The 21,763-nt window shown below is 43.1% G+C and overlaps 1 protein-coding gene across 8 annotated transcripts in view; it reads right to left on the bottom strand.

Moving 5' to 3' along the window:
* Positions 1-15,885, bottom strand: part of NRP1 (neuropilin 1) — a 114,281-nt gene extending 98,396 nt beyond the window's left edge. For 5 of the 8 annotated variants that reach the window (XM_072925350.1, XM_072925352.1, XM_030264361.4 and 2 more), the window contains exons 1-3: positions 15,730-15,869; positions 15,093-15,542; positions 11,737-11,911 (exon numbers count right to left, since the gene is read on the bottom strand). In XM_072925350.1, coding sequence (XP_072781451.1) covers positions 11,737-11,907 — 171 coding nt within the window. In that variant the 5' untranslated portion in view covers positions 11,908-11,911; positions 15,093-15,542; positions 15,730-15,869. Of the gene's footprint in view, positions 1-11,736; positions 11,912-15,092; positions 15,543-15,729 lie in introns of all 8 variants that reach the window. The other 3 variants (XM_030264366.4, XM_030264364.4, XM_030264363.4) reach the window with 3 other exon arrangements.
* Positions 15,886-21,763: the final 5,878 nt, after the last annotated feature.

The raw sequence follows: 21,763 nt of genomic DNA, 5'->3' as shown, positions 1-21,763 counted from the left end.
CTGCCTTCACTCTGAGTTAACATTTGTTCAGCTACAATACTGACCTTTCTTTTGAGAATTTCTAGGGAGCTGTGGAAGTGTAGAGTTAGCTCCTCACTCAGCTAATATAAATCACTGGGGTTCTACTAAGTTCAGTAGAATGATCTTTAAACAAATTAGGAATATAGTCCATGAAAAACAGCTTTCTTTCTTTACATATTTAAATCAAAATTATCTGGTGTCTCTCAGATGAGAAAGAGCTGAAGCTGGGATGTTGAAAGGAAGGATTTATTTTCTTTTCTATGCTGAGCATATGGGGACATGCAAAAGACACCTGGTGATCAGATATTTATTTTCAGAGTACTCAGAGTTTGATTTCAGAGCATCAGATGAGCTGTGGTTACACCTATGAGCATGTTTTTACTTTGTAATTTCAGGTATGGGGGAGGAACAACTAAGAAACTTGCATGCCATATAAAAGATCACAGGGTGAGAGTGTGCATATGGATAATTTCCATGAAGTAAGTCAGGTGCTTGAAGGTCATACCACAGTAATTTATGTAGCTGCCTAGTAACACAAGTTCAAAAAAACCCTTCCTGGAAAGCATAAGTTACAGCAGGCAGAGAACCTGCTTAACTTAGACACTTTGGCTAAGCTTTTGTTTGAAGACTAAAAGCTGTGAGAGAATGGATGTGTCAGGAAGGCCCTCAATGTGCACATCTACCTCTACATTGCAATTTGCACCTTGCAATCAGTAAGGCAATCCAATTAACTTTTGCTGAGAAATGTAGCCAATACAGGATCCCAAATACTCTACTAGCCTTGGTGACTAGTGACATACCTAGTTATGTCACACCACTAGTTATATCACACAGAAGTAGGTTTGTACATTGTTTTTACAGGCACTATATCTTCACCAGTTTAGAAACCTTCCAAGAAAGAGCAGTACAGTCTTTGCTGCAAACTGTTGACATTAGCAAGGTTTGTTCTGTGAAAATACTATTAGACACCTCTATACTAGAAGATATGTATCCCCCAGTGCATGATGAATTGTTTTAACTATACACAAAAAAAAACAAACCCTAATTGAAATCATTAAATTGATCTAAAAATTAGTGCATGAAGACTAGGCTTAGAAGACAAAGATTAAAGTTCCAAGGAATACACAGGTACAGTTAGTAAAAAAAAGTGTAAAAATGTGCAAAGTATAAATGTAATAGTCAGTAAAAGGAGTCTAATTGGCAAATGTGAGACTGGTGCTTGGAAGTAAGTTTTAAGTTTAGTTTGGGGGAGAGCTATTTGTGTGGGAAAGGATGGTTTCTTGAATAATGACTTACTATAATGAGAAGAATGAGAAGCAATTTGGGCACTATTAGCTACACTGTTCAACAGTAATAAGGAGCTTGAAAATTATGTCAGAGAAATGAGATAAAGATGACTATTATACTGTTGGAAGGCCATCATCTAGTGTAGCTGTGGAGAATAAATGAAAATGGAAACCAGTAAGGAACATAATACAATATACTTATGGTATTTTGTGTTTGAGCTATTAGCAGGTGCAGCTCTACTGGCATCAGTGGAGCTGTCTTCACTTGCTTCACAGCTCAATATAGTCCTTTATCTATTTTATATATGTACATTTTATAGTCTATGTGCAATAAGAATGCGTTGGAAAACTTTTGAAATGTGTTAGAGCATTAGACTATGTGGAGTGGTTAAAATGTGTACCTGATTTTACTGCTTGCCATCTGGAACACAAGAAGATGAACCTAAACTGTCTGCTGTAATGCATGTAAAGAAGTTTTGGATTTAGGCCCAGATATGAATATACAAATAGATAAAGTTTACAGAACTGTGACACAAAGTCCCAGGGGTTTTCTGGGAATGTCAAAAAACACTCAGCAATCAGAACATATGCCTTCCATGTTAATATATCTTATGTCTCTGTCTCCAAAAGAGATTATAGAGATGACTTTGAAACATGAAAAAAAAAACAGTTTTCATTTTAGAGCTACCTTTGCATATTTTTCTAGACTTAGCTAAAGCTACTCAAATGAAGCGACAGCCTAGGATTTCCTCTAAGAAGGGCTTTTAGCATGAGGGATATAAGCCTCTCATTTTGCATCTGGCAAAGTGGTGTGATCACTATGGAAATAGGCAGCGTAGCCTGCATTTCTACATGGTGATCAAACTAAACCTTTTCTAAATTGCTGATCTGCGTTCCTTGTTACAGATGAATACATCAGAAGAAAGTCAGTAGAAGTTGTCTGGCTTAATGACAGATTGGCATAAGAAGGCAAACTTTGGTTGTTACTCACGCATTTAGGAATTTGTTCCCCTAGTAAGACCTAAGAGCTGGAGAAGAACTAATAACCTATTCATGGTGATCTATGAAGTAGGAGGCTGAATCTTCTACTGTACTGTAAATTACTCTGCAAACATCTGAAAACCACTGTTATAAAAAGTGATTATTAATTTGTGTAGTGCTAGAAATGTATGTCCTACTCATTAGCCCTACTCAAGTTAGTCTGCAGCTTTAATCGACTTCAGTGTGACTGTTTATTTGAATGAGCAAAACTTTGGCTTTGAGGTAGCATTTCTCAAAGCTTGAGGCAGAATAATCACTCTGGTGTGAACAGACCACTAGTTTTCTCTATGTTACCAACTTTCAATTTAATACAGAATGTTATAAAGAAAAAAAAAAAAAAAAAAAAAAGGAAAAGGACTACCAGTATATTTTTTTCAAAGAATGGCATAGCCCCAATGGAGGGCTGAGATGTGAGCTCAGTCGTGCCCCACTTGCAGTGGGGTGCTCCAATTCCACTCCCACACCACAGCTCTGATGGGCTCTGTCTTCACATGGGGGCACAGAGCAGCCCAGAGCACAAATGTGCAAAGGGCCCCAGTGCTGGGAGCACAGGGAAGGGATTGAGCCAGGCTCTCACTCAGCGTGAGGCTCAGCCCATCTGGATTTAGGGGAGGCGTGGGACGTGTGGCCACTCAACTCCACGTCAGAGTGGAAGGCAGCAGACAACTGCCCAGTTTCTCCTGAACAACAGCTGCTTATTGAGCTTCTGGGATGTGCATAGTTTCTTCTGGGCGAAATCATCACATTAAATGGGTGTCTCTTGCACATATGGAGATATTTTCTCAATGGTCCTTTTGAGCCATCTAAATTCTTCATTTTATGGCATTACATAATATACTTGTAATTATATTATCCTTAAATATGAGTTTAAATATGCACAATCTCATATTTAAATAAATTATTGTAAAGTTCACACAGTTCATAACTAGCTCTGCGGATCATAGTGTTTCACAGTACCTTATGCATGAGAAACAATCAGAAATTTGATTTCTGAGGTTACACTTTTAAAAACCTTTGATACTGCCCATGAAAATCAATTTCCTCCATGGAAGTTTAGGACTTCGGAAGGGGGTTATTCTCACATTTTTGTGAAATCCTACAGAATAGCAAATGACCTATGCTCCCAAAAAGTTGGCAGGTGACTTATTAAACTTCTCTCAAATCTCCTTCAGGAAGTTAATTAAAAGTCTATTTGGAAGTGGCCAGGTGCTTGCTTCCCACAGAGCAAGAGGGAAATCTGTCACCCTGTTTAAAAAATTGTTTGGTTACTCAGGATAAAGAAATAATCATTATACCAAGCTGTGTGGTTTTATGATGGAAAACTGTGGCTTGGTGAGAAAAGTACCAAGGTCAATGCAATGAAAAACCCACAGTGAACTCAGACACGATTTCCGAAGTCAGTGGTGGACAGAGGCCAGGAGAACAAAGTCTTTCCTGTGGTTCACTTGAAAACAATTTTTAAGATTATGGATAAAAATAACTCTCTAGCTTGAGAGAGTTATAGCTTGAAAAAATATCATTAGAAAATATTTTTTAGATGTTTTATAAGGATTGCTAAGGCTGACAAAATTACCTTTTTTAACACTGAGTCCTGTCCTAAAATACTACGGCCAAGTCAGCTAACAGGAGAATAGTAGGGCTATGCCTTTTTCATTCTTTATTCTGCCAAACCACTGCCTCTTGCAATCAGGGTTGATTACAAACACCCAATTAAGAGGCATTTGGAACATGATCTGAACACTAATCCTGTCTGTTTTTCTCTTTATACCTAATTATCAGCCTTAAGATGGGTATTAGCTCTTTAATTAGTAGATTTACTTTAGGAACTTCTACATAAACTAAGAAATCTATAACGTATACATAAATACATGCATACATCCCTAAAGAGGTGTACATAAAATATGCCTATATCCAAGCAGCTTGGTGTGATATATAAGCCTAGACATATACATATGAGTGCACGTACATCCAGTTTTCAGATATAATTTAATTCTTTGGAAACACTGCAAAAGAAAATAATTTAATTTGGTTTTACATTAGCTGTAAAAAGATCTCTATATCATAACTATCAAATTATGATCTGATGTTATAGCTTTCAATAAACCATAATTAAGAAACTAAGAAACTAACAGAAACAAACACAGGTTTTTGTTTCAATTAGATTAGCACAGGAGAGGAGGGTGGAGAGAAGAGCAGTGTGGGGTTGACTGAAAACATATTGAGAGTTTCATGGAGCTAATGGGTTTCAATTTAGAAAGGACTTAGACCTTTGTTCTGAAATTGTTTATCTCTGTTCACAGAAAGGATGAAGGATTAGGCTTAAGGGAACCCACATTTGACCCTCAAATTTTTCCTGTCTGAAGGGCATCTGGTTGTAGCACATGTAGACAGAATTCTCCTCGCAGATAAGTGTTCAGAGTAATAGAAACATCCATATATGACTGTTTTTATAGTTTTAAGGTGCTGCTGTACTGAGACTCAAATCAAGACTTTGCTGTGACAGGGGATGCACACATACACAGAATGCAGCACCAGGCTCTGCATCCCACCCCTCAGCCCTGAACACAGCCCTGCACAGACTCTCTAGCTATGACCATGGATTTCCTAATACCTTTTCCTGAGAAAACTCAAACTCAAACTCAAACCACTAACTCTAAAAGAAAGAATTGTTAAACAGTTTGACAATAGAGACTTTCACAAGAGTTAACTGCTTGGATGAAAACCAAAGGAATTGTTTCATTACAGTGTATAATCAGAAAATAATATGATTTACAACTTCTTTTAACTCTCATTTGGTCCCTACAATAAAATAACAACATCTTTATCTTTAAATACTTGCATCTGTGTGTGCAAATACATGTTTCCACATATTTCTTGTGGCAAAGAGGCATTATGTATACTTTCATAATGCAAAGTCTTCAAGTTAAAGAAAAATTTTTGGGGTACGAGTGTTTTCTGCTTCCTTAATCCTGCACAGGGTCTGAGCTGATTCCTTTCCTTGACAGGAAAATTTCCTGCAGCCATATGGAGGGTACAAAACAGCAGAGGTCTCCAGAAGGGCTGTCCGGGTCTAGCAGAGCACTCCCTGAGAAAGCTTTCCATGCTTCATATGTATAGCAGAGAAATGCCCTCAAAGCACACCCAGAAACATGAGATGCCATATGGCCCCCAATGTACTGCAACAGCTCATCTCAAGCCAAAACCACCTGTTTCTTGTTTTAGGAATAGAATGAAGGATGGCCCCCCTCATCCCTTTAGTATTTCCAAAGATCTCTTGGTAACCCCAAACAGCTCTTGAGGGACAGATTTTTTGAGGGAGACAAAAAGGATAAGATGATGTCTCTTCAGCCAAGGTATGGCCTTCCCAGTGTGTCAGTGCCCACATCCCACTCTGGCGTTGACAAAGACATGTCCAGGTCACTGCCCACCTCTGCCCGGGCAGTGCAGCCCACGGTGGGCTGGGTGGATGAGTGAATCCAGTCCAGAGCAAGCAGGGGAATGTGGGCATCCTTCCAGCTGCCCTCAGCAGTGAGGAGGGGGCAGTCCCATGTCTCCTGGATACCTTGTCCTGCTGAAATCCACTAAAAGGCCAGTGCTGATGCTAGCTGATGGGGCCAAGCCAGTCAAGCCATATTTCTGTTGGAAAGCTCAGAGACCTTGGCTCCTTCAGACCTCTCTGCTCAGTGGTGGGAAAACACAACCCCTGCCTTCCACAGGCCTGAGCAGCTCTGTTGCTGTGCTGCTCACCCTGCCTGGCCAGCTGCAGGCACTCTCTGCCTTGCCCAGCCCCATGGTGGCCGGGCAGAGGGAATTAGGAAGCTCTGACTGACATTTGCTATCCAAACAGCTGATAGAGTCATTAACCATCCTACAGGGCCTGCACTGAACCCTTCCCCACAGGCATCACGAACGATGGGAGACAGCTCTGCGGGAGTGGAGGGCAAAGTTCCCGCTGCTCCCATGGGCAGTGGGGCTGCACAGAGCCCAGAACGCCTCGGGGCAGTTTGTGGGAGCAGCTCAGGGCGCAGGGAGCCTGTCCAGGCTCCAGGTGCCCCTGGGGCAGCCAAGAAGCAGCTGTGGTGTGCAGCTGATGGCAGAAGCCTTCTGAAGGCTCAGTGGGCAGCCAGCAGGATGGCTCCTGGGTGGTTCTGCAGCTGGGCAGCAAGGACATGGGCACTCTCACTCCATGGGCTCAGCCCAAAGGGCTTGAACCGCCCCTGCACAAGAGGAACAAACACAAGGCACGAGGCCTGCACAGAGCAGACCTCGCTGCATGGAAGAATAGGAACCAGGATTTAGACAAAAGCAAATGAAAGCTTAAACTATGCAGAAACTAAAGGAAGGCTGAGCTGTGATGTCGCTTGCTCCTGTTTATTTTACCAGTCTGAGTTTGTTATACCTACAGATTTGTAGCATAAATCCATTGACATTATTTAGAAGTAAAATGGATGAATTAATTTCTAACATCATTAAGGTCTATGGGAGTTATATGGAGCTATACTTTCACTCTGTAGGTCTGATACCTATGCTTTCTTCCTTACCCAAGGATCTGGAGGAGGCATTTTCTTCTATCTAAACAAACATTGATTTTTTTTCTCTGTATTCTATAACTGACCACAATTTCTATACAGGTCTGCTCTCATTTGTGTAACTAATCTGTAGTAAATGCAACATGAAGAGTAATTATCTGTGACATCTCTCCTATAACTTGAATGTTTCCAAAATGGGCCATTTTTCCATTCTGAGAGATTTGTATGTAATCCACAAGTGTTAAGCAAGAATGATATTTATTTACTACATCTATAAATGATGGCCATTAAAATAATAGTGCTGTGTGGTATATCTATGAAAACCTTGTAAAACAATACAGTCAAGTCTGGCAACAAAGTTAATAATTTGTCAGTAAGAAAACCACTGTTGGGCTTTTTCTACCCAACCCTCCACCTTTCTTAAGCCCTTTTCTTCTGAAGCTTCACATTCATTTTCTTAATGTTTTTAACCTAGTGTCTGTGAAATTTTTATTGCTCCCTAGATAATGACATCTGATCTGAATGTAACCACACACCTCTTTGCTCAGCAACATTTGTCACAAACCATTATAAATTATCATGCTGATAGTGTGCATTGCTGGGAAACCGGAAAAGTTCCATAAATTCAAAGTACTGTATCAGTGACATTCTTGTTTATTATCTAGGTATAAAGTTTTACTAGATTCAAGATGGCTACATTTACACAGTAGGATACTTCAGCAACACGAGACTTGTACAGCCTGCACTAAGCGCTGAAAAGCATTTACCACATGCAACAAACACTGGAGCATTTTAACTAATATGTGGCCATATGTTTTGTCTCTTCTATTCATTTTAAACATGTTCCTGACTCCAAGAATGCATGCTTATTATTGGGACTTGCTTGAGAAAAGGCAAATGGCAAAAAACCCCTACTTTTCTCTTAAAGTACAACCATAATTTCTGTTTCTTGGCTTCCTGAAGAGGAGGCATAACGCTCATTAGAGTTAAATGTTAAAAAGACACTGTGAATTTTTTCATTATATATATGTATTTGATAACAATCTGTGGTCAACATGTTTGTGTATTTCCTGTTGAAACCCAGTATTTCCATAATGCTGCTACAGTAGTCCTGTCTAGAAGATTCTTTATTAAATGAACCTAGCTTGTGTGAACATATTTTTAATTATTTGCGTATCTTTATTCTTCAAAACTGTGAAAGTTGAGTCCTTTGGAATGCCTCCAGAGAAAAAGGAATTTTCACCATGTTTACTTGAAATTTAAAACAACTCAAATGGTTCTGATTGTCAGAAAAACATACATATATGAATTTTATTAGCAGTAATTTGAGAAATACTTATTCATTAAAGCATAGCATAATAAATAGGTAAATCAAGGGCATATTCTTAAATTAATTCCAAACCCTAACATATGAAGAGACTAACTGGGAACAGCTTCAGTACTAGCTAGTGCTTAAATGTGCTGCTTTTGATTCTCCCCGGAGAATCGACCTTTCACCAGTTTTACATTTCAATACATCTAGCCCTCTATATAGAGCAATATTTTTTTAAGTTAGGTAAAGCCTCTTGATTTTATTGTTCTCACTATAGAATAAGAAGGTAACCTTTCCAAAGTCAAAATGTTTCCCTTCCTGTGCTCAGGGGGTCTCTGTTATTAAAGTTGCTTTCAATGCTAACTAAGGTCCAAGTTGCAATGAACAGCATTATAAAGAGGATTTTGGGAGCTAGGCCAACAAGCTAATCTTCTCTAGTCTACTCTAATTGTATGGGACATTTTTTGTTCCCAGACATGAATTCCCTTATCTCTCATTTTCTATCTGCATTTCATATTTAAGTGGTTATTAATTTCCAGTGCTAAACCTTTCAATAAACTAGACTGTAACCTAAATTACATATTTCTAGATTGCAAACTGTGTTTCTAATAAGCTAAGCATATTAGAGAAACAAAATGTACTTAGCTGGAAAGCAAAAAAAATCTTGTGATACATTTATTGCATTAATCGCCTGTTGTATTCAATATTCAGTACAAGGAATGTGAATTTTGTAAGTAGATGCTGAAATTTCAGACCATGGAGATTGCTGACAAATTCCTGTTGCTGAAATAATTGTTGTGGTCCTAAGGCTTTTTTTTTTTTTTTGTGGTTGTTGTTTGGTTTTTCCCCCCACAAATACAATCCCTCTCAAGTTAAAAAGAGCAATTTTCAATATAAATGAAGTAGCAGCTGAGTAATTTAGCACAGCCTAGAAAATTAGTGTTTCAGCACAGACAAAATAATGGTAAAGTCATCACCATCATACACTGCAAACACAATGCAAACAACCCTGTTGAGAGACTTCCTTCCACCCACTACCATCTCATTGCTGCTTTGGGCTCCGTTTCAGGGGCAGAAATAATGCAGCAGGGAGAGTGGACAATGAACACTGAGAAGGAAGCAACAGAGAGGGAGGGAGTCAGCCCATCCCCTGGACCCAGTTCAGCTCAGTCTAGCACTGTTTAACACAACACTGTGCCACAAAGATTACTTGTTCTTCAAATACTTGTATGCTGTACACCATTTTACTGCTGCCAAAGACCATGTTGGTTTTGTAGAGTTGGAAAAACATGCATTCTAGCAAGGGAGAAAAAAGATTTGACACTGAAATATGCTTGATTTAATTTCCTAATTTCTCTCTAAGAGGCAAAGATTGACAAATATTTTAAAGCATTAGCAGCGTTCCACAGAATGAAAGCAAAACCTGTATCAAGAAGACACAGAGAAGTGAACCATTGCCTGAGTACAAGACATTAAAAATTAAAGAATAGGAAGTCAGCGTGTGAACATATGGTGTGAATATGAGCTGCAGCTCCAACACCACAGTAAAACCTCATTTTCACAAAGTTTAGTTTTATGAGCACAGGGTTTTCCTGCATTATCACTCAACTATGTCATTGAAATGCTATCTATAGCGGTTATAAATACCACAAAAAAGCAACTAAGTACCACAATGCATCATTAAAAACTTCAAGAGAAAACAATAATTGTGATCTAAGTAATCAATTTATTAAATAATAGGTTAAAGACATGCATAGTAAAAATTAATTGCTTGAATACAGTTGCCCTCTTTCCCTAAGTCCAACGTTCTCATCTCATGGTCCATCAGAACCACTCCTGATAAACTGAGCATCATTTTGTGGAACCAAATCCTGTACACTACCATGAAATACCAAACACCACTGGCTATTGAGTTTAATCTTTCTGACATGCAGAGAAAATTTTGACTGGTTACATTAATCAACAGCAACTCTCTTGCAGTTATCAGTAGGGGATAAAAAATTATGATACACAAGAAATATTTAAATAACTATGATACTCCAGAAATATTTAAATAATGAATCACTAAAATATTTTCCTCGTGCAACAAGCTGGCTGAATTCAGAGGGCATGTTGAAGAGGGGAATGATCTGACCATATGTTGCCTTGTGCAAGCTGTGAGATTTACAGATTTGGGGAAAAGTGGAGAACAGCTTCTGGGAGGTTCCGATTCTCCTTCTCACTTTGGAACGGGTGGTCAAAGGGAATGCAAGGACAAGGGACAAAGGGAGCTCAGCTCTCTCCTTTCTCCTCTCAGGGCACTACAGGAGAGCAGGAGGAGGGGAAGGAAAAGCTACTGGCTATAAATCAGCAGCAAAGGGAGAAAGAAGGAAATACCACTATCAGTTCTCCAGCCCACTGCTCCTTGAAGGGTGAGGGTAAATGCCAGACTAACCGCGTTAAGAAGACTTGCCAATTTATAAATGGCCTGTCTCTTCCATGGGCTGTTTGTAGTCGTGCGGGTACAAAAGGAAAAGGAGTTCCTTTTTCAAATTCAAACTCAAACAAGAGACTACAAAAACAAGCGGGCCAGCAAACGGTGCCCACCACAACCGCACCCCCACTCCGCGCATCACCGCCGCACCCCTCTCGCAGCGCACCGGGCGGGCACAGCTCAGGAGCGGCGTGCAAACCTCAGAAAGCTGTGAAGGCACTTTGAACACGCACACGCACACACACACACACACACAGAGACTTACACACACAGAGACATACACACACAGAGACTTACACACACAGAGACACACACAGAGACTTACACACACAGAGACACACACACACAGAGACACACACACACACAGAGACATACACACACAGAGACTTACACACACAGAGACTTACACACACAGAGACATAGACACACAGAGACTTAGACACACAGAGACTTAGACACACAGAGACTTAGACACACAGAGACATACACATACAGAGACATACACACACAGAGACTTACACACACAGAGACTTGCACACACAGCGAAATACACACACAGAGACATACACACACAGAGACATACACACACAGGGACATACACACACAGAGACTTACACACACAGAGACATACACACACAGGGACATACACACACAGAGACTTACACACAGAGAGACTTAGACACACAGAGACTTACACACACAGAGACATACACATACAGAGACTTAGACACGCAGAGACATACACACACAGAGACTTACACACACAGAGACATACACACAGAGAGACATGCACACACAGACACTTACACACACAGAGACTTACACACGCACAGCTCCCTCCCCCGCTCGCCCGGCCCGGAGCTGCCCGCGGAGCTGCCCGCGGAGCTTCCCGGAGCTGACCCCGAGCTTCCCCCAAACTGCCCACGGAGCTGCCCCCGAGCTGCCCGCGGAGCCCTCAAGCTGCCCGCGGAGCTGCCCGCGGAGCTTCCCGGAGCTGCCCCCGAGCTGCCCGCGGCGGCCGGCAGGTGTCGCCGTGGCGCTCCGCAGCGCCATCCCGCTCTCCCGCTCACTCACTTGCAGTCGCGGTCCTCCAGGTCGAAGTGCGGGTTGAAGTTGATCATGATGCGCTGGTAGGGCTCCGGCGCCTGGATCAGCCACTCGCACTTCTGGCTGGGGTGGTAGGACTGCGGGTAGCCGGGAGACGTCAGGTACCCGGGGCTTAAAATTTTGATCGTGTCGCCACATTTGTCTGCAGGGGAAGCGAACACATGGGCTAGTCTCAGTGCCCCCGGCAAGCATCCGGGCGCGGCCCGCAGCAGACTGCCGTGGGAACGCTGCGGCCCGCAGCCTTCTTCAGGCTAACTTAGCATCCTCCTGCTTTTAAAGGCAGCTGGGCTACTTTCTGCCAGAGGGAAGAGGACTCCGTCTTCATCCCTCATTCCTTAAACTCAGTGGCTGGACAGGCAGCAGATAGCAGAAGGAATCCCAATTTCTAAACAGTATCCTTTTAAAAAGCCCTCTACTCCAACAGTACCCCTTACAGTGTTAAGACCTTGCGTCCTGATGGGACACAACTAACTCCAAAAGCTATACTCATCGTAAGTACAAAGTTCCAAGAAAAGCTGGTAGATGTTAAGAGATGCCATTTGACCCCCTACCCAGCTATGGGATGAGTCTGGTCTGTGTCACCAACCATTGGGATTGTATTGGTGGATCCAAGCTCATTCGCAGGACACCCTCCCTTTGTTTTATCAGTCCATAAATCTAGGCAGGTTGAAACTATCTGTGCTCTTCAAACCCAGGATAGAAGAGAACAAAGTAGCTCTAGTGAAGCAGAAATCATCCGCTATTTACTCTTTCAAGGACGTTTGTTCATGCTTGGAGACTGCATCAAAGTAATGGAGCAGAACAACCTCCCTTCCTCTTCCCTTCATTTCTTCCTCCCCTGAACAACAACAAAGATTTATTTCTAATAGCAAAATAGTTGCAGAAGTTTCTAAAATCACAAAGTGTGATGCTGAAATGTGGTATGCTGCATCTTGCTCCTTTGGTCAGCATTGTCAGGGTTGCATTTTAAGGTTTATAGACCAAAAAAAGGGACCAAAAAATCCAACCTACACAGTCACTCACTTCACTGTCCAGTGCAGGTTTGTGTTATCACTTTTTTTACTACTATGGATTTCTTTCTGTGGATCTTCAGGTAGGAAAAACTTTTTCCAAGTGTTGGTTGTTTAATTTTGAGCAATAAAACATGACAGTAAACTATGGAAAGGAAGAATGTCCCCACTAGAGCAAGACTATATATCACTATATCTCAATAATGGTATATACAGGCTGCAGTGCTCTATCTAATACATTCCCTGTGAAAGCAAAATGGCAATCCTTGCTCTCAGCATGAATTTATAAATATACAGGATTTTATTGTAGGAAAAAAACAGGTCAAATGGAAATGAATGAGGAAGCGCACATCAAAAATGCATAAAGCAACACTCTTTATAGAAATTATTTGCCATAAATTAGGAGAGAAGGGATTGACAGGTACTCAGATGTATGGTCAAAACCCAGATACTTCCAAGCATGTCACTGGGAAAGGTTATCTTATTATATTTCTGCCGTGCCTTTGCAAACAGGCTGTTTTCTCCTGACCAGAACAAAAGGCATTGGTGCTTAAAGCTCAAAAGCTGTCACTGGTGATCTTGCTAATCCGCTGTCTGGGGCTCTCAGGGAATCTTGCCTTTTCCTCCCTGTGTGAGCATACTGGGAAAGTGATCTTGTCTCATTAAGCCCACTCCAGCCCTGCAAACATGGCAGGGTCTGGCATTTGTTAAATGCTTGAAATAAAGCAGTGCTGCTTCTAGTCACTTGACAGAGTCACTTCAGAGGACGCTGAGGTGGACTCACTACCACCAGCGCTCCTTAATCTGCGACTTCTGGGAAAGTGACAGTGTAATAAGATAACGCGGTCTGCTAGACTCCTTGGCTCTGTGCAATCTCTCTCACACTTGATTAAGAAGAGCAGTTTCTAATGACTTTGGACCATTAGTTCCAAATAAGGTTAATGAATTAATTTAGTGGACACTAATACTGCATGTAGGTGAAGGTGGCATTAGTAGGTCTGGTAGGTTGCAGAGGAGGTTAATGGCCTTGGTGACTCCAGCAGGACCACCACGTTAACCACTCGTGGTGGAGGCTTCTGCCCAGCAACCCGCTCTCCTCCTCTTCACTGGGAGAAATGATCAACAAGAGCACAGGGGTGGCCCCTTCTGTCCCTCAGAGGTACAGGGTGGCAGTATGGGTCTATGTGGGAGGCAGCTGTCCACACCCCGAGCTGGGCTGGGGGGATGAGCAAAGTGCACCTCTCGGAGCATCCCCACATCTGGCTTGGTGCACCCCTCTAGCACCTTTGCTCCTGTGCCACAGCACTGGAGGAAGAAGCTCATCCTGATTAAACTAAGCAGCCTCCTCAAAACACATTGGGAAACAGATTAACTTCTATCATAAAACATGTGATTTTAATACTCTTGCTTGACACTCCACTTGCAGTCCCTTATTAAAACAATATACCAGTGTAAGTGGAGGCTGCTCTCTTCTTTTAATTACTCTGATTGAAAACCCAGTCAGGCAAAAGTAAATATTTGATAATTAGTTAATAATAATTGCTCAGGATTTGTCAGGAAAGGAAGATTCACATTAACTGTTTCATGTGCAAGAGCTAAATGTCAGGCAGTCCCACAATTAGACCATCTTTAAAAATGCATCATGCAGTGGAACATTCACAGTGCCCTGGCATTGTTCGGGGAAGGAGGAGCACGCCGCTTTTAATTAGTTGTGTTTTCAAGGATTGCCTGACAGTAAACTAGCCACACCACTCATTTGTTATGGGATTTCTCCTCTTGGAAGGCTGTCTAGAGCCTTCACAGAGAAGCTCGGCTCCTCTCTTGGCACAGTGTAAGTTGCATGTAAACTGCAGACTTGGGAAAGGGGTACTCTAGAGAGTTCTCTGTGTGAAGACTATTCGCAGGTACACACGCAGCTAGTAGGAGGCATGATCTAAAATTTTACGCTTTGGAAAACAGAAAGGGCGGGAGGGGAAGAGAGCCTTCCCTTTAAGGTGTTCATTATCTTTCAGATATCGAAGGAGAGGCGTTTAATGGCCTATGGGACGGGACATTATCAAGATAATTGGCTGTCCTACCTAGCGAGAATGAGCAGCCTGCTTTATACAATAACCCAAAAAAGCAGAAAATAAAGTCGGAAAGCAATGACGGGGAGGGCGACCCTCAGACGAGGACTGCGCCGCATCCCTCCTCCGGCAGAAAGTTCCCCCAGCCGGGTTTGTGTCGGTGCCGGTCCCACCCCCCGCGCCGGCAGCCCGGAGCCCGGCCCCGCCGCCGCCCGAGCGGACACCCAGCGTCCCCCGTGGCACTCACCGCTCCGCAGAGCCCTGGCGAGGGTGAAGGTGAGGGCTGCACAGTGTAGGAGAAGTCCCCAATCCATTTTCCCTTCCGACAGCAGGGAAAGGAGGAAAAAAAAAATAAAAATGCCTTCCACGCACAACTCTTCTTTAAATCCTCCAGCCGGAGTGAGGAGCAGAAAGCACGGTCCGCAGGGGCAGCCTCGGGGACAGAAGGAGGCTGGCTTCTCTCTGTGCCTCAAGCCGCCCGCATCCTGTCATTTAGCTCCGGCTCCCTCTCCCTTTCCCCACACTTGTTCCTTCTCCAGGCGCCGCTGCCCCTGCCATTCCCAGCGAGACTAGAAAGCCAAATGAAAACGAGGGAAAAAATAACGAAAACAAAACCCAACAAACACACAAACAAGACAGATAAAAAAATACTGGCGGCTGCCGACACCTCGGGAGCGCTCTGCTGGGCAAGGGTGCTCTGCGGAGAGGAGATAAGGAAGGGAAAGGGGCAGTGAGCGGAGACCAGCCGGGCGCTGGAGTTTGGCAAACTGCTTCCCCCCTGCCTGCGCCGCTCTCCAGCGGCCGCGGCTCCCGCGGGGCCGGAGCCGGAGCCGCGGAGCCCCGGGGCGCGGTGCCCGGCGGTGCCCGGCCGTGCCCGCACTCACCTGCCCCGGCGGGAGGCGAGCGAGCGAGTGCGCTGCCGCAGCAGGGACTGCCGGCCGGCCGGGGAAGTGGGAAGCGCCCGGGCGGCTCCTGCTCGCAGCCTGAGGAAGAGGAGCGCAACTCAGCGGCAATAAGAGAGGCCGAGGAACCGCCGTCTCCCAAGCCCCAGTCCCCTCCCCCTCCCCGCCCTCCTCCTTCTCCTCCTCCTCCTCCTCCTCCTTCTCAGACCCCCAAGACATCGGCAGAGCGGAAGAAAGAACAAACAAACACGGCAAGCCCCAGCTCTGGCGCTCAGCCGAGGCGGGGACTGGCGAGGGGGAACGCGAGGAGCAGAGGGGCGGCGAGAGGCGGCGGCCCCCGCCAGGGCAGGTAGAGCCGATGCGGGCGGCGGCACCACCTGCGGCCCCGCGCAGCCCTGCCCGGCCCTGCCCGGCCGTGTCCTGCCGTGCCCTGCCGCCCCGGCCCCACACACAGACACGCACACACCCACGCACCCCTGCCCACCTCCCGGCTCGCTCGCCTCGGGTACCCCGTGGGAACCCTGCCCCGTCCCTTCCCGGGCCATCCCCTCTGCCGCCCTTCCCTCCTCCGCCGCCTTCTCCCCCTTCCAACACTCTTTTTTTTTGTTTCGTGTGAGAGTACGTGTCCCTCGAAGTCCTCAGTGGGACTTCGTCCCACTGCTGCTGCTTCCCCCACAGTCCCTTCTTGTCCTAGGGGAAGCAGGTTGTGCTGATGTGGGGTGAGCTGCCAGGACCCACCAGGTGTCAGGCTTATCTGGCCACTCCACATCTGCATCTCGGGGGGAGACCTCCCCGTATTTCCCTCCCTTCCGACCCTTTCCCCACCTCCCTTCTCACCCACTCTTGCTGTCATTCCCGTCTCTCTCAGCTCCTGTTGCAGCTTTGCCCCTCTCAGTCTGTCTGTCGCTCATGAAGCCTCTTGAGGGGCTGAGGAGCTGCTGGGGTCCCCCAGGGCCGGCTCTGCTCCCGAAGGAGGCTGTGCAGCATGAAATCCCCACTGGGGAGTGTGTGTCTCCTCCTGAGCATTCTCCCCTCCACCACCACTGGCACCCGAGGAACGGAACAAAGCGGGGACATACCGGGCTCTGAATCCTGCTGCTTTGGCTGCACGGTCTGGTGCTCACCACCTACGGACCCTGTCTCTTCCTTGCCCTGTTGCCCTGCCTTACCGGCTGTCCCTGCACCTGGGGAGTGATCACCTTGCTGAACCCAACTGCTTCTTTTACTTGGCACACCCTCCACGGTGAGGACAATCCAGTCGCTGGGGTAGGGGTCACAGGAAGAGCTCCAAGGCTGAAAGCTGAAACACAGTATTAAATGGTCCCCAAAGATGGGTCTGTGCTAGCAAAATTACCTGCAGCCAGTGGTGGATGTCAGCCACTGTCATGTCCCAGGGCAGTTTGAAAACAATTTGTTACTGGGGCACAGTCAAGGCAAACTCTGTTAACGCTTCATCAGGAAAAAGGCCTGATAGAAGACCTATTCCATAAGGAGTTTTTATAAAGGATACAGTGGGAAAAGTGCTGGATTTTGCTGAGGAGAGGGTCGTCCTTCAAGTGTAGCCGTGGCAGTAAACTGCTGTCCACTCTGATGATATAGCCCTGTTTGAAATAGTTTTCAAACATAGTTGTCAGTCTACAGCCACACAGATTTACTACAAATGTGTTACATCTGTGTACGGAAACACAAATCCAGCCTCCTCCATCCCTTTGTCTCTAGCTCTGAGTCTGAGATTTCTACTCTCACTCTCTTGCTGCCCTTTTGAAGCCCTGAGTTTAAGGTCAGCTGAAGTCTGGAGATTAAGTCTGTAGGAAATGTCTGCTGTTTTCATACTGCACACTCTCTCACCACTACTTTCTGAGTGTTTTCCAGACATTCCCCTTCTCTTCCGTGATTACAATTCCCTAATATTGTGCAGTAAAATGCAGTTTGATCCTGTTATACTCTCTGTACACTTAATTCTTTCCTTTGTCGGCTTCTGCTTCTGCCCCTGCCCATGACCCTGCTTCTGCCCATGCCTGCGTCTGCAGGCAGGCTAGAAACAGGCAGGCTGGAACTAGTCAGATTGAGTTATTGGGTTCAGTCTCATTTCCCCATCTTTAGGCAGTCTCTGGATCATCATTTGCAATACTTATCCATTTTCCTGATTGATTGGGATGTATATTTTATAGCTAGCACATTAAGACCCCTTTATTTTTTTTTCTTTTAGAGACATTCCCAGAACACGGGGGAAGGGGAGTTAACAGTGCTTTCTGATTATTAAAACTCATTCTGCTGGACAGTCCTTGAGATAAATGGTTTCTGACCTGATCATAGTTTGACTGTTTGCGCAATATAGCCTCTAAAATAAACTAAACCTATTTTTGAAAACAGAAATTACCTGCTTACTAAGGGTTTGCAGAAATATATACATACACATTTGTTTTAAAATGTGTTTCAGAAACCAAGATTAATTCTCAAAGTGACAGATACCCAGAAAGCATGTGCATCAAAAAATACACTGACTGTATGACAATGATGGCCCTCTTGCTTTGGGATAACATTGTCTGTCAGGTGATTTCTAGGAATCTGCAGAAAGGAAATAAGCATGTACAGCTGTATGCTGTAAAGATCCTCCAAACCAACCAACCAACCAACCAACCAACCAACCAACCAACCAACCAACCAACCAGCCATTGTATTTAATCCATTTTTTTCCTATTGGATTAATAAATTGCTTTTTGCAGATGTAGACATAGATTTTTTTTAGTAGCTAGTGAATTTTAAAGAAATTCCTTTCTCTGGAAGAAAACACTTAAATGCAGACAGAACATGTACACTAGGGAAGATGGTACAATGTGGTAGTTTGTAAGATAATGATGCAAGTTGCTTTTATCACCTGAGCCTAGTCTGTAATCACTAATCCATATACCAAGGTTTATTTCAACATGCTTATGTCTCAAATATCAGGGCTTCCTCTTGCAGAGAGAGAGATGTGCAACAGGCTGCAAAGGCATCTGAACAGGAATGGCTTCTGTTGGGGCTAACATGGCCTATAAAAGAGGATTTCTGCCCTTCCTCAGCACTGTGTGGGCATTATGGATTCCACAATGGGACTTCATTTATTTATTTATTTTCCTGCTGATGTCTCAAGGCCTAGAAAATACACCAGAGTCTGGTACATTAATGTCCTTCCCTATCATAACATGAATGACACTACTCTAATTTTTCCACCCATCTTTTTCTCTCTCGTTCATGGATATCAGCACAATTTTCTTCCATGTATGAATTGCCCTAGAATGATGAGTGAAGACATTCTATCCTTGGTTTATGTGTATTTACCTGAAAATGTTTAATCTTTAATAATCTTGAATATAAACTGGCATCAAATGAAACATTCAGAAGTCTCTTTTTATAATCCACTTCTCACATTTTAGTCACGGAATTTTAGGTCCTGATCCTGCAACTGCTTACACATTTGTTCAGCTCTCCATTTTCACATCAGTAATGGGATTTTATGGCAAGGATGAGTTAGTGCTACAAAGACTGAATCTGAATCCAGTGTACGTAAAAGTTAATGGAGTGGCTAGCTTTGGGGTTTGGGTTCAAGCCCATCTTTGCTTCATTATTTGACTTGGTGTTTATAATGCTTTTTTGAAGATTGTCTGCACTTCTGTTATAAACCTGTTTCTCAAGAAGTTTATAATTCAGTCATAAAAAAATATTTGCCTTGGGCTAAATCATGTAATATAAAACTTAAAATTCCAAAGGAAAAAAACATTTTCCCATTTTAACAATAGCAGAAGGGAGCAACTTTGATGTTTATTCCTTTATGTACTCACATAGCACATTTAATTAAAAACTACGTTTGGCAAATGATTAATCAATGGCTGAAGACACATTTATTTGGTATTATTTTGAAAAAGAAACACAACAAATTAAACTCATCCATAATATTAAAAGCCTGGAAATGGAGACTTCCTATGAGTATTTAGTGCAGAATAAAAATATGTTTCCTTTATGACTGTGTCTACTAATATCTTCATATACAGTCTGGTGCTCATTTATATCCTTTTCTCTAATGTTTTCTTTTTTTTTTTTTTCCCACTTATCTTCCCCAATAATCTCTCCAAAACTAGGCTTCTGTGTCATCTCCTCTTCTGTTGTTTTGGCCATATGAATCACTACTTGGCTTCCTGTTGCTTACTGTACTGAACCAAAGAACCAAAGCTATTTACCCTTATCTTTAAGATCAGACATACATTTTACCTTGTCTGTATCTTTCCTCTCTCAGCCCTTTTATCTCCTACATCTTTTATCCTCCTACTCAGTCTCTCACACCCAATGCTTTTTTACCCTGTCCTCTCACGTTACACCTCTTTTCCATGCACAGCCACACACATCTAAATGATCCTTCTTCTTTCACTGCACATATTAGCCTTTTCCAAAGAACCACTGCGAATACATTTATTTTCATAGACTGCGCCATCTGATTTGTACATTATTGAAATTCGCATATGCCCATGTGTTGCAATATACACTCATATCCTAGACTCCGTTGGTTAAAGATCAGATTCATTTGCTTTTACATCATCTCCATACTGACTACATTGCTAGGGTCAGATTCATTTCACAAATATCTTACCAAACTCTTTGGAATCACAACTGTGCCATGACATAAATGCCTTATCAATGTCCATCATCCTGTCTAAACACATTCCACTCCAAAAAATTAGCACAGCCCCAGGCTTTATTAGCTGATTATCTGATCATCAGAAGTCCAATGTTTTCGTTTGTGTCAAAGGCAAATTATCTCACATATCATTATAGTCCCATTTTCAATTTGACAACAAGCTCATCACGTCTCTCCACAGCCTAATTCCTCTATTGCTTGCATTGCTATAGCTGCCAAAATCTAGACACAGTCACCATGTTCCTCCAAATTGTCCCATTCCTCTTTTTTTTTTTCTTTCTTCAGTAATATTTGTATATTCTCAGAGTAATCTGCTTTTATCTGAAATAGGAAGTAGACAGCATATACAGCATATGATTTACAGTTATGTTTTTAATAATAATGCCTGATCAACTCAAGGGGTTTTGAAGTAGCTGTTTCTGTGATTAAGAAAGTAATACATAGCAAATTCTCCATATGGACTAAATATCTGACTATATTTCCATTGGTGGCAATGACAAAATCCCACTGACTTCAAAGGAGAAAAGCAGGCCCTGTATGATGATAATGGACCCTTAGATTATAAACTTGTTTTTATCAGCTTCAGTTGTTTCCATTTGCTTGCATAATGGGTATATCAGTATCTATGTTTACACTAAGATAACTGCTGCAAAAAAACAAAAATAGCAGTTCTTTCAAAGTAAGGTTTTGCCACGCTGAAGGTTTATAATCATTAAGAAGTAGGTAAAAAACAGTGTTAGATGTACCTTTGTATTTCTTGTCTTCCTCTATTTTTGTCTGGAAAATTAGTGTCTTGCTCATATAATCTATTCATCCGTAAAGGTCCGTGTGATTATATCATATTATTGGGAATTATGTGCACTACTTTATACCTGCCTCATCTGATAGAATAATACTAGGAAGGGTGCAATGTTATCAGGGGAATGAAAGCTGTCACAGCAACGCTGCATGGTTGTCATGCACCCCCTTTAGCTACAGTGCAGCAGTCACGGTAAACAAGCAGTAGAACTGCGTTCATTACAGATCAGGATCCCTTTCTCTGCCCTCTCTCATCTTCTTCAAGAGATGCTCTCTATCATAATTTTCTTTGTCACTTATTACAGCTGATGTTAAATGGCTTTTCAGCTAAATGCTTGTTTGGGTTATTTATTAACTAGGGAACATTTACATTGGCAGACTTTGATGTTAAACATGCAATGGAGAACCCATTTGTAGGCTATAGTGGATTAACTAGAAATTCAGGGAATCGTATTCAGAGGGATTAACTCTTAGGCAGTGGATTACCTCCAGTCAGTTAGCTTCATTGCAGGAGGTGGAAACAATCACTAGCACACAGATCTTTAT

Source organism: Taeniopygia guttata, chromosome 2 (genome assembly GCF_048771995.1).
Source record: "Taeniopygia guttata chromosome 2, bTaeGut7.mat, whole genome shotgun sequence".
Taxonomy (NCBI): domain Eukaryota; kingdom Metazoa; phylum Chordata; class Aves; order Passeriformes; family Estrildidae; genus Taeniopygia; species Taeniopygia guttata.
This window is presented reverse-complemented; position numbering and strand designations above follow the sequence as displayed.